The 14,346-nt window shown below is 40.9% G+C and overlaps 1 protein-coding gene across 3 annotated transcripts in view; it reads left to right on the top strand.

The window, feature by feature from the left end:
• The window catches only part of aatka (apoptosis-associated tyrosine kinase a), a 72,412-nt gene that overhangs the window by 36,256 nt on the left and 21,810 nt on the right, over window positions 1-14,346 (top strand). For all 3 annotated transcript variants that reach the window (XM_057344965.1, XM_057344966.1, XM_057344967.1), the window contains exon 2: window positions 9,631-9,764. In XM_057344965.1, coding sequence (XP_057200948.1) covers window positions 9,631-9,764 — 134 coding nt within the window. The remainder of the gene's footprint in view (window positions 1-9,630; window positions 9,765-14,346) is intronic.

A 14,346-nucleotide genomic window follows, 5' to 3' on the forward strand; every position in this document is an offset into this window, starting at 1 on the left:
TCGGGTGAACTCTGAATTGATACCCTACTCACAAATTAAATCAGAACTGACATGTCGGAGTGAGTCTTGCATCGCATGGGGGCACAGGGCAGTCATTGGCCTAATGGTTAGAGAGTCGGACTCGTGACCAGAAGGTTGCCGGTTCGATTCCCAGGGCCGGCGGGTAAGACTGAGGTGCCCTTGAGCAAGGCACCTTACCCCTACTTGCTCCCCGGGCGCTGCAGTGATAGATGCCCACTGCTCCGGGTGTACATGTGTTCACCACTTGCTGTGCGTGTGTTCACTACTCTCTGGATAGGTTAAAAGCAGAGGTCACATTTTGGGTATGGGTCACCATATCTGACTAATAGGTCACTTTCACTTTCACTTCACTTCATTCCACAGACAGTGGCTTGGTCTGGTGGCCAGCAATTGATAGAGAGCTAGAAGCTCTTGTACATGACTGCTCACCTTGTCTGCTTAGTGGCAAAACAGGAACACCAGCTCCGCCACCCTTGCAGCCTGTCGACTGGCCCACCCAGCCATGGGATCATCTCCAGATGGACATCTGTGGGGAGTTTGCTTCTGCTCCCCACCATCAGCGATTCTTAATCGTTGTGTATGACCTCCACCCACTTTGGCTGGAGGTTATGCCTATGGGATCTGTTACAGCCTCCGCTATGGTTGATTGTCTGGAACAACATTTTTCCCGTTGGGGCATTCCACGGGCCATAACCACAGACAACAGGCTGCAGTTCATTTCTAGTGAGTTTTTGTTTTACCTTTCGACCAAAGGAATACTGAAACTCACATGCACTGCCTACTACCATCCCCAAGCTAATGGGGGGGTGGAAAGATTTAACCAAAGTCTGAAGAATGGCATACGGGCACACCTTGCGCAAGGATTCCCATTTAGGGCTGCTCTTTCCCAAACCCTCTTACATTATCTTGCCATCCAGCATGCCACCACAGGAGCATCCCCTGCCAGTCTCATGCTTGGCAAAGAACTGGAATTGCCATTGACCAGGCTGCGCCCACCTTATCACTGTCCAGTGAGCACTCCTTCCCAGGCACAGGTTCACCAACACCTGAAAAAAACGAGAACCAGATATGACAACAAGCATCGTGTTCGGCCCACCAAGATAAGAGTCCAGGATTGGGTCAGAGCTCGTAGGCCACACTGCAGCAATAAACTGTGCTCTTCTCTGTCTGAGCCTCTGCAAGTTAAACGGCAGCTAGGGCCGGTCACTTTTGAGCTAGCTGATGGGTCCTGCTGGCACGACAGTCGTCTTCGAAGAGTGCCTGCACCTTCTGTCAACGAGAAAAATCTAAACAGACCTATGGTCATGGACTCCTTTCTAACATCACCAAATATCGATCCTAACATGGTCATCAGGCAGGAGGAGGGAACTGATCACTGCCCACTGCACACTTCCAGGACTTTGAAGTTACATTTAATACCTAATGTTGGTGGGAGGGGGGAAAATGTTGGGGGAAAATGATTCAGTTTGTTATTGTTGTTGCCTGATGTTGTAAAGTTAACTGTTGTCGTAAAACTGTCGTGAAGTGATGCGCATGCTCTGGGGGATGGCGTGTTCTGTTCTGTTGTTGTTGCTAAAGTTTCAGGAAGTAAAGTAGCATCCTGTTTGTCTGCCTTTTTCCTGAACATAACAGAGACATCTATTCATTTGCGCTCTGAGCACATCTTCTGAACGCGCATTTAGTGCAGCTGTACACATCTTAATCTGGACAATGTCAATATGTTAGTTTCCCATCAATGAGTAGTACAAATTAACTTTTTTTTATGGCAATCTGAATAAGAAAGCCAATGTAGGTTTAAACAGTTTGTTTCAAATGGAATTGTGAAGGACTGCAAGGGTTAATATGCCACTGACTCGAAGTTGTCACTGCAAAAAGAGCTTTTTAATTTCATATTTAAAGAGCAGGTTTCATGAATCTCATAAAATTACCGGCATTTCAGTGTGTAATGTAGCTTTCCTTCAATTTTGACCATCTGCAAAGTTGTTATTCCAAAAAGTCCATGATAAATTAAGATATTGGCTTACAAAGTAAGGAGTCGACTCCGAACCGCCAAAACAAATCGTTAGGCTTTCGAATCTTTTGAGTGTAACATCGATACGTCACAGTGTAAAGCATCAGCACAATCCCTGTCTTCACGCAAAACAGGAACTCTCTGACCTGCCCACTAGCACTTCAGGTAATGTTGCGTATACAACATGTCGAGGGGACGCTGTGTTTTGTGCTGTGAACGCAAATGTACTTTGTTTTCACTGCCGAAGGATGACGATGTGAAGGATCAGTGGTTACATTTTTTTTCCCACGATACCACTGCAGTACAATTCCAACCTTGTGTAATGTGCTCGTCATTTTACCGACGACTGCTTCTCAAATTTTGGCGAGTTCAACGCGGGATTTGCCAGCCGCTAGACCCTTAAAGATAAGTCAATACCAACTTTATTTGGACTAACAAGCGTCTCAGAACCACAAGCTGTAAGTATGATAAATACGTTATGTGTACATGTTAAACTGAGTGCTTATAATATACGTTAAAGTAATTGTGCTAATCCGTGTTGTATATTTAGTACAGCTGTAGGTTTCCAGGTAAACAACGTATAAGTTAACAGTGTTACAGTTTTAATAATCCAACTCTTACCTAATAATGTGGCGGTTATTGTAGACTGTTGTCGTTCTACATGTCGTAGTATTGTACAAACTGTATCCCATTTAGTCACGGTAGCACTTTGCTAACGTGTCTCACATTATGGTTTTGTCAAGTGTGCAAAGTATAGCTGTAGTCACGATCCCCTTCAAACAAAACGGTTTGCTTGTCATTATTTTAAAAATGGACTGCAGCACTATATCATTTTATTATGTAAAGGTGTGTGCATTATCTTTGGAAGCTCTCGCTAACTTGCTCAGTTACTCCTCTCTGTATAATCAAAGTAATGATCAGCTTTTGGATAGAGCCGTTGTTGTTCTCCCACAGCTATGACGAAAAAAGATCAACAGAAAACAATAGTCTGAATGGTTTATGAAGATAAGTTTATGAAGATAAAAACTTGTGATATGGTAATACTGATGCCATTTTTACACACAGCGTCTTTGTTTACAAAAACCTTCCTGAGATAAGAACTGTGGTAATGGGCGTTTCGTTTCTGACATGCAGTGTATGAAGAAAGACCAATCACAACTGATTGGGCCAGTTGGCCAATCGGAGCATACTGGACTCGCGGTAGGGAGGAGCTTAGAGAAGCGGAACATTTGAACAGCTTCGGAGGAATCGTTTAGGGCAGGGGTGTCCAAAGTTTTTTTGGTGAGGGCCAAATACAGAAAAATAAGCAAAGGCCCGGGCCACACACAAGAGGTGACATATTGACACATGATTACTGTGTGTATTTCTAACTCACCTATAATGTGAAGAACATTGCTCTCAGTGGGAGCAGTGATGCTGTCCTATGGATTGAAGGATGGCTGGGATGTCAGGAGAAAGTTTGGTGGTTGAGACACGAAGGACTTCACAGAGATGGCTATCAGTCATTCTGGATCTCAGTCTGCTTTTGTTCTGATTTAACAGAGAAAATGTTTGTTCACATATGTATGTTGAGCCGAACAGGCTCATCATTCTTTTTGCGTGGCGTCTCATCAGAGGAAACTTGGCATGATCCAAACTCTGATAGAAGTCAGGGAGGGAGAGAAGCTGATGTTGACTCTTCAGAGAATCATCACATTGCATTTCAATCAGTTCTAACTGCAGACTCTCCTCCACTTCTTCTGCATCCACCAGGAAGGGGGTCGAGAACAGCTTGATTTGTTTTTCAATGACAGAAAAATCTTGAAAACGCTGGTTGAATTCTGTCACGAGAGATGTAATTACAGAAGCATATTTCTCCTTTTTAGCAGAAAGGTCTGCCTTTGGAAAAGCAGACTTGATTTCAGACAGCGCAGGGAAGTGTGCAGCATTAAAGCTTCGTAGTTGTGTCTCAAACAGGCGGAGCTTTACACAGAAGGCTTTCATGTGCGCATACAGGTGTGACACCAGCTGTTCTTTGACTTGTAGGTTCTTGTTCAGTGTATTCAGATGATGAGTGAGATCAACTAAAATGCCAGGTCTGCCAGCCACAGAGGGTCACTCAGTTTATGAAGAGGTCGGCCCTTCTCTTTCAAAAACTTGTCGATTTCTGATCTCAGCGAATAAAACCGCTGCAGCAAAGAGCCGCGGCTGAGCCAGCGCACATCAGAGTGGTAGAGTACATCCCCGTATTCAGCATCCACGTCAGATAAGAAAGCTTGAAATTCCCTGTGGTACAGTCCTCTAGCTCGAATTATGTTGACAGTTTTTACAACAGAGTTCATCACATCGCCCAGCTGGACAGTCTTGGCACACAGTGCTTCTTGGTGGATTATACAGTGCATCCTAACAGCCTCACCTCCGCTCTCTTTTACCTTGACGCACACCATGGATGCCATTCCTTTGCGCTCACCCTTCATGGCCGGAGCTCCATCCGTTGTTACTCCACAGAGCTTGTCCCATTTAAGCCCCATCTTTTCAACTGCCTCTGACACAGCGTCAAAAATATTTCCACCCGTCGTTGTGCCTTTTAGGCTCATCATATCAAGCAGCTCCTCCGTACAGCAAAAATTATCATCGACTCCCCGCAAAAAAATTAAAAGCTGTGCGGTGTCTGTGGCGTCTGTGCTCTCATCGCATGCTATCGAGTAAAAATCAAAAGCACAAGCTTTCTCTCTCAGCTGAAGTTTCAGGTTAGCTGACAAGTCCTCGATTCTCCGCACCACTGTATTTCTGGATAAGCTCACGTTGTTGAAATCCTGCACTTTTTCCGGGCACATTACTTCTGTGACTTTGATGAGGCACTGCTTTATGAAATCACCGTCTGAGAACGGTTTGCCATGCTGGGCAATAAGTTGTGCGACTTCATAGCTTGCTGCTGTGGCGTTTTCCTGTATTTTGTTAGCACGAAAAAAAAACTGTTGTTGAGCTTGCAGGCTAGCTGCCATTTGCTTGAATTTCTGTGCTCGTTCGGCACCTGTGTACGATGCGTAGCTCTGATGCTTGGTCTCATAGTGCCGACGGACATTATACTCTTTCATCACGGCAACATCTTCATTGCAAATCAAACAGACACACTTTCCGTTGATTTCTTTAAAGAAATATTCATTTTCCCACCGTGTTTGAAATCTTCTACACTCACTTGCTATCTTGCGTTTCTTCGGTGCTGCCATTTCTGGTGACTCGTGGTAAATATTTTTCTTTGCTTAATTTTGTTTAGTGGAGAAGCACCTTTTCTGTGACTGGCTCCATTCTAGTGTTGAAACTGAGAAGTGCAACAGAGTTGAGCTCAAGCGCCATGTGCGGGCCATATTCAATTATATTTTCAGAATTTGCTGCGGGCCAATAAAAACTGACCCGCGGGCCGCAGTTGGCCCGCGGGCCGTAGTTTGGACACCCCTGGTTTAGGGATCTTTGAGAAATGGATAGACACTAAATGCTTATTTTAAGAAAATAGCACCGTTTTTTTACCTTTGAAGCATTTGAACATGTTGTTGGAGACTCTAATACAACATTAGGACACTTACAAAAACCTTGAAACCTGCTCTTTAACTTTCATATAATATTTAAGTTTTCATTATTTACTTGTGTTTATTTAAATGTTACTGCTGTGTGCCGTTTCACTGATGGATTTGCACATTAAACATGGACATTTGCGCATGGACATTGACATTTGCGCATTAAACATCATCCTCATTTATTTCAGATATCATATTTCAAAAAGCATTTAAATAAGGTCTATATTTCTCTTCCACTCATCATGTGGTTGCTACACGCAACTATACTAATATAAATATTATTTATATAAATAATATAAACTTCCCAACCACCGCACAATTTGACCATTACCACCACGGTGGTAAAAAACGGCCACAGTCACAACCCTACCACTAAGCATGATTGGAGGGTAAAGAAAAGAGGATGCTTATGGCACGTTTCCAAGTCATCATTTGTTATTTGAAACATTGCAATAAATACCGTAGGCATACAGTGGTCTGTATACCGAGGTATTACCGTACAGTGAGATTTTGATATTGTTACATCCCTATTTATGAGGCATTTCAATTTTGTTTTTCCAGTAATTTTAGGCCAATATTTTATTTAAAGGGGTCATATGACATGGCTAAAACGAATATAATGGTTTGTTTTAGATGTAATGTAATGTGTATACAAGATTTAAGGTTCAAAAACGCTGTATTTTCCACATACCTTGCATGTTTGTATCTCCTCTTTGCCCCGCCTCTCTGAAACGCGCTGATTTTTTACAAAGCTCATCACTCTGAAAAGTGAGGTGTGCTATGATTGGCCAGTTAACCAGTGTGTAGTGATTGGTCGAATACTGCAAGCGTTTCACGGAAATGTAACGCCTCTTACCATATTCGGAACATCATGTTCGCACGCAATTCTCCTGACAGGTGATCCAATGTCATCGGTACTTCCTTATATCAATTCGAGCCCGAATCTGATACGGAAAATGAAGATGATCAAGCCGATACATCAACTTTGCCAGCGCGACTTGAGCAGGATGTAAAGGATTGGTAAGGTTTTATTAAAAAAACATTATGTTAAATAGTTAAAAACTATAGCTAACTGTTTTACCTTTTATATACGACGTTATAAAGACTATAAACAAACAACCATATACATCATACAGAGTTTGTGTGAGATAGAAACAAGCTTGCATTACAGCAGGGAATGGTAACACAATTAATAACGTGAGCGCTTTGGCCCTTCTTGATCAACCAGTGTTACACCACGTCTCATCGCGACTCAACAAAGACAATAAACCCCATTATAAACACGACATTTGTGGCCTCTAGTTGGAACATAATTACTGATTATTAGGACTTATGTTGTCTTTTTTCCGTAACAAAATTACAATGAAAATATACTTACAGGCTGCGAATCTGAAGCGCCAGCGAAGTTGTAATGGTTGGAACAGCCCCACTTTTTAACCAAAGCTTTCGTGCACAGCCGGTCTTGATCTCTCCTACGTTCGTGAAGCAATGGTCAGAGAAATGCGCTGCACAAACTTGAACATTCGGATTGTACTTTTCTGTAACAGTGTTGTAAATAAAATGTAACCATTAGTTTTTAGTTGTCTCATCTTTTGGCAGGGCAAACAAAGAGTCTTTCTTTTCGCAAGGAAACACACAGCGTCTCCGAGACATGGCTGCGGCGGTGACGATACAATGAGATTTACAAGTACGCCCACCTCACTTGCATTTAGATTTGGGCGGTCTTAAGTCAAATCATGTTACGAAGTGACGTACATTCGTGGGGGTGTGGTTACACGAGGCGTTTCAGGCAGGTCTGGGTTCGCATTCGCTTTTAGATAGAATGCATCTTTTGTTCCGACACTTTCATTTAAGCAATTTTACGTGTCTAATACATGCATGGACAACTTATAACACACCAAAGAAACAGAAAAACACGTATTTCCGCCATATGATCCCTTTAAATTTCAGTAAACAGAAACAAAGTTTTCATTTGAGTAAACTATAATAACCTTCAGATGTTTTTGCGTATGTAATATTCATGTGGCTTTTGGTAAGGGTAAACAGTAGACAGCAAGAGCCACTGAGCAGTTTGTTTTCCTGTGTTTATGCTTTTTGTCCCATGTCGTTTTCTGGTGGAAGGCATTGACCTTACAATCCTCATGACCCCTGTCATGCTTCATACGTGTCAACAGTAACGTGTGTCAGCAATTCAGCCAAAAAGAGACTTCCTGTATTTCATTGTGGTGAAGTGTTATGTGTGGCCGATCAGGATGTACGTGCACTTTTCAGTGCAGGCATGACAGAACTCCGAGTGTGTGTGTATCTTTTGCTGACTGAAGGTTTAATGTGAAAGCCAGATTAAATCTCAGCACTAAAAGTGACACCTAGAGCGACGGTGTCCGATGAGTGTAACAAGATCTAAATACTGTTGGACTGAGTTCCATCACTTTTGCCTTCATTCATTATACAGCCAATCAAACGCAAGTGTAGGTCACTAGAGATGGGTGTTATGATCACAGTTTTATGGTAACATGATAAGATTTATCAGAAATCATGATGCAGTTCTTTTTGCTGGAAATTCAAAATTACTAATGTCTGTTTTTGGATATTGCAGATCATGAAATGCTTAACAAATAGAGACTATACGTTTTTTGTTTTGGTCCAGAAGTTAATGAGTAAAATGAGCAAATATTCAAATGCATCAGTGCAAAATATTTGTTATTTAACAATTAACTATCAATACAAAATATTACAATTACAACTCTGCTGTGATTTCAAACATTGTGAAACTTCAATAACTTCAGATCTCATTTGTTCTTGCATGGTTAGTCTGTGACAAATTAGAACCAATAAGATTTGAACTTATTTTCATGTCACCATATTTGAATTTGAATTGTAGTTGTTTTGGTATGTGCTTTTTGTAGGTGACATGGTAAATATCGGTTGATTTCCATCACAAGTAAATATAGAGTAACCTGCAATTTTTATGTTTCAAACAGAGATGGCGATAGAGAGGCTAAAGTTACTTGTTGCAGCTTTAAATCACATGATGATTGTATGTTTGTAACCTTCCTTTAGGACCACATCTTTTTCTCTGGCTTCACAGTCATTAGCATACAGCCAATCAGGCTGCAGAGCTCATTTGCATAACTGCATAGCTGTCAGAATTTAAATGTTGCATTTTCTCAGTTTAATGAGAAATACTTCATTAGCTGCTATAACTCCAATTTCATGTCCTTAAGAATAACAAGTGAATCATTTCCTATCACCTCTGTGGCTCATCTTTATGCTTTTTTAAACTTTACACGTAATTCTTCATGCACCACAACAAGTAAAGCCGGTTTCTTCTCTATTAGCGCTGATGTTGTCATGTTCCTTCATCTGCAAGTAATTTTGATCAAACGTGATGCCCTCCAAATCAAATTACTGACTGGAGCTGCATTCTGATTCACTCTCTGTTATGAAACCTTTAGATTGGGTTTATTTTTATCAGCTGCTAAAAATCCACAATAATCTCTTGGTGATCTTGCATCTTGTCTGTAAGATGTTTATTTTAAATACTTTAGTATACTTTTCCTTGAAGATTTCATTTAAAAATGTACAGTTACATTTAATTAATTTAGCAGACTTTTATCCAAAGCAACTAATGAGGGAGGATTGACCACAAGTGGAATAACAATAAAATTCCTAATATGCATAGACAACTTATCTTTATTCCGTTTGATGGCCCTACAGCCACACTGCAAAAAGTATTGTTGGTTCAACTTAAAAAAATAAGTTACCTGGTTGCCTTAAAATTTTAAGTTAATTCAGCTTCAAAATATTAGTCAACACAACGAGTTTGCATCAAATCCATTATTTTAACTAATAATTTTAAATTGAATTAACTCAAAATTTTATGGCAACCAGGTAACTTATTTTTTACGTTGAATCAACAAAAAGTGACAAATAATTTAACAATGCACAGAAGTTGAACATTTAACCTGTAAATGTCTTAACAAAAGAAATAAAGTCTGGCGTTTAGAGATGCTGAGATACTGAAAGTCTGTTTATTCACTGCAGGTGGCTCCCCGCTGAGCGAGCTGTCATGGCCTTCATCTCTGGCGGTGGTTGCCGTCTCCTTCTCGGGCCTGTTCACATTCGTCTTCCTCATGCTGGCCTGCCTGTGCTGCAAGAAAGGGGACATCAGCTTCAAGGTGAGAGCTCAGTCCTCATTAGTTCTTTCATCCATCAGAACGAGGCTCTAAATGAGAAGAGGATGAGAAATTAATCTCTTCTTCTGTCCCTCGTCATTTCTCACAGGCCCATCACTCACTTTACAGTGTTTCGACCACAAACTGTTATCACTGCTGTCTGATGTCACCTTGCGCTTTTACCCAAACACATTTCACGTCTTTCAGCATGTACGTTTTAATTGGTCCTTCTAGTCACGTATGGACATACCCAGTCTTACTAGGGAACATCAAAAGAGTTCTGAGGATCCCATAAAGCCTCTGATATCTTTGGATGTCTTTGACAGTTGTAACTTTATATGTGATTTTTTTTTAGAATTCCCCCGCTTATAATGTTCTTTATTAAATACTTGTGAAATAACTCAACGAGTGTTCCTGTGTTATATTTGCTGTGTTTGGATCACAGCAAAGCCCTCGGGCCTTTTTTAAATATCTGGTAGCCATTAGTTGTCACATTCTTTTAGAGCAATGAGAATGTACATTCGTAAATGTTTTATTGATAAAAGTTTATTTTGCCTACGTAAATGACAATTTGAAATATTAAAACCAAAGAGAAGATGTAAGATTTGAATATTTAAGATTCTGCATTATTTCTTGGTCACTTATCATATCAGCTGAAAATAATATTTCTGTCATCATTTATTAACCCTTATGTCATTCAGAAACTCTATGTGACTATTTCTTGTGTGGAACACAAAAGAAGATATTTTGAGAAATGTTTCAGTGGTTTTGTGTCCATACAATAGAAGTCAATGGTGGTCAATGTTGTTTGGTCACCAGCGTCCTTCAATATACTTTTTTTGGTGTTCTGCAGAAAAAAAGAAAGTCAGTTGTGAAATGACACGAGGGTGAATGACAGAATTTTCATTTTTACCAGTTAATGTGTTTTCAGTTACTGCACATAATGAAACTGTCATGATCCGGTCCTTCTTGTCAAGAGATTTCTAGTTTTGTGGACTGGGTCATGACAGTAGGGGTTGAACGACCTCAGATTTTTTGAAGTTGACTACTATGTGATAAAAGTCGCGTCTACGTCGACTACTCGATGACGTCATTAATCAGTGTTGGGGAGTAGCTACAATTAACGACACTACTAACTTAACTACATTTTTCAGTAGCTTGGCGGTAGCTCAACTACTTTTAAAACAGTGTAGCTTTTCCAGTAGTTAATTTATTTTTTAAGAAGGTAGCGGTGTAGTGTGACCAAAAGCTACATTTCGTTCTGCCTTCAGAGCAGCGCTATTTAACGTCTTATTCTTACTGTATCACAAGCTGAAATGGTTCATTATCACCATCTACTGCAGTAACTATGCTTTTGCGGCTTTACGCTTCACTGAGAAAGAGATCGTAAAGGACGCAGGGTACATGAGTGGGTAAATATTTAAAGTTCGACACACCCATCATATTAAATATTACATATGAATCTTATGTAATAAAAATAATAATTAAACAATTCAAGAATAATGGTATTGCATAACATTGTTTTAAACTTCTCTATTTAAAACATTAGTCAATAACACATATTCAGGTGTATCACATCACATAAAAAATGCTGGGCTATATATATATTTTAGTATTTACTACAGTAAATAGTACTTTATTACAGCTGTAGAATATTATGGTAATTATCACACTCTATTAACATATTTTACAATATTCTGTGTTATGTGGCTATAGTAAATATATACACTGGTAATGTATCTAGGAAATTTACTATACAGTTTGCTATAATAAATACTATACTCCTGTATTTTGTAAAAAATAAAAGTAGTTTCAAAGAAGCTAACTTGTAACTTGTAGTGTAGCTAACTACTTTTTCAGATGGGACTTTTATTTATGAGTAGCTTGTAGCTTATCTAACTACAATTTCAAAGTAGCTTCCCCAACACTGTCATTAATTCCAAAAATTAGAGCCAGGGAATGTTTTGCTACAAGATTTAATGGGTGTGGGCAGTGTGTGCGTGCAGGCCGCGTTAGAATGACGGGACTCCCGCAAAACAGCCTCTAAATATATAGTATCTAAAGATGAATAAACTGTTGTTCATCTATTGCCCAAAATGAACAACAACTAAACTAAAATAAAACTAGGCTATTTTAAAGCGCGAGGTTGGTGGTAGCTGTGCAATAAAAGAGCAGCAGCCTAACCTAATGTTACTTCAGATCTGAAGCATGTGTACAGACCAAACTTCCATGACATTTACAACAAATCAACTGAAAGTGTCATGTGCACTAATAGATGAAACAACAGAAAAGTTGTTTGATGAATAACGTCAATATATTTATTAGCTTAATGCAGCAAACGCTTTATCATAGCAGACTTACAAACGCAGCCCCTTTGTGAAACAGCAGCCAATATGACAAACATTTATATTTATTCTGTTTCTTTCATGTTTTATCAAATGGGGAGTAAGAACAAACATAGCCTATAATATTAAAAGATCTGCGTGTAGAAGCCAGCGTACTAAAACATTTGGTTTACCTGCAAGCTTTTTCGGCATCAGAACAAATCGTGAATGTTGTGGACGAAAACAGGACACATTGTGAATGATGCGTGCGGAAGCAGGACAAGATAACATATATTATTGCTGGGAGTGTGACAGAATCCTGCTGAAGCGGGTGGGAATGACATCCGTCCAGTGTTGACAACTATTTTCAATGGAAAGTAGCTAAAGCCTGACCGAAAAATGGCTAAATGTTGCCAGATGACATCACACGCTAATTTGCATATCAGTGACGTCATCACATAGTATCTGATTAGCTAAGTTCTTCAGGTCTGCTTCATATCTCTACTCTAGGAGTTGTCGTATACAGTATTATATTAAAACAAAAACCCCAAATGCACAATAAATAGGTTCTTAATTACTTATTTTTCTGTTTCTGTTGGCAGACAACAAAAACATGTAATGGTGAGTGAACTTGACCACTAAAAACTACACACCAGCAGTCACTTTCGTTAAACAGAGCTAGATTCCGTCTGTGTTCATGTTTATGCGTCCATACAGTCATCGAGTTTTAAATCATAAATGCTCAAACAAGGTCAATAAGTGATTAGTTCTTGGAAACACTGTTTGTACATGCCTCTCTCATTCACGCGTCAGTGCGGTCTGAACTGAATGTGCTGCTTCTCCCTGCCGCTCACTGAACAGAGTAGGCTAGACACAGAGAGGCGGTGCTGCGCTGGGAAAGCAAAGACTCGCTCCCACGGGTCAGTAGAAGTGAAGCAGAATGTTTCACTAAGTCGCCAAGGCTTATTCAGAAAGTAGCTAGATTTGTCGCTAGTTGCTAAAGAGATCTGAAAAGTCGCTAAATCTAGCGACAAAGTCGCCAAGTTGGCAACACTGCATCCGTCCAGCGCACAGGTGTCTTGGAACAGTCAGCAATCTTCTTAAAGGTACAGTGTCAAAAAATCACATGACCCGCAACTAGTCGACATCAAGCTTTAAATGTCGCGTCAGATCATTAATGTCGAGTACCAGTACCATGTCTTTATGTTATGTGTGGAATTAATGGCCTTTGTTTTGTTTGCCTTGTGCCATGTGCTCTCCTGTCGCGAGTCTTAGCCCCGCCCCCTCGTTTCTCCGTCTATCTTCCTGTTAGTATTTCATTCCCTGCACTTGTCCATTGTTATTATCCCTCGTTTGTTCCCCCTATTTAATGCCTTTGTGTTTTCATTCCTGTGCTGGTACGTTTTGGTTATGCCCCATGTCTGGTTGTCCTGCTCCTGCCTTGCCCTTGTTATAGCTGAGATTTCATGTTTATTCAAGTTTTTGTTTTCTGTTTTCCCCCTCGTGGGAATTGAATTGTGTGTTTTGATTTTACCTAGTTTGATGTGTTTGCCCCATAGTGTGTTTTTGTTCATTATTAAAGAAGTTTTAGTGCTCATCTGCTGTCTGCGACTGGGTCCTGTCCTTGAGAATCCTGACCAAACGTACCAGCCAGCTAAGGACCCAGCAAACAGCAACGGCCGATCCTCTGTCGGCATTATGTAGCCGCCAGGCCCATGTTCTTTTTGGCCTGCGACAGAAGGGGGGTGATGTGAGGGGCTTTACCTTGGAGTTCCTGGCCGCCGTCATTATCTACAGCTGCCTCAATGAACCCAGGGCTGGACTGGGAAGAAAAATCGGCCCTGGCATTTTTTGTTCCGCATCGGCCCACCACCTGATCTGTCGACCGGGGGGGGGTCTGTTGGTAGGTATACATGACTTTTGAATTCGCATTGCGTACATTCGCATTTATAATACGTCAGTCTAAGTGGCCAATGCCGCCGTTATGGCCCCATACGATAGCGGCAATCGCGTCCGTTACGGCCCCATACGTTAGCGGCCACCGCCTCCGTTCTAGCCCCATACATTAGCGGCCCACCGTGAAAATGTCCGGTACGCCAGATGGCCAGTCTGCCCCTGAATGAACCCCTCAAGCCCGCTGAATTGAGAATGCTGAGGCCCCTGGGCTTTGCCAGATCCGGTTTCCGATGTCTCGTGAGGAGTCCAGGGTCTCTACCAAGGTGGGACCACCTGCTCCATTGGCCCCTATCCCAGAGGACTGC

Source organism: Triplophysa rosa, linkage group LG11 (genome assembly GCF_024868665.1).
Source record: "Triplophysa rosa linkage group LG11, Trosa_1v2, whole genome shotgun sequence".
NCBI lineage: Eukaryota > Metazoa > Chordata > Actinopteri > Cypriniformes > Nemacheilidae > Triplophysa > Triplophysa rosa.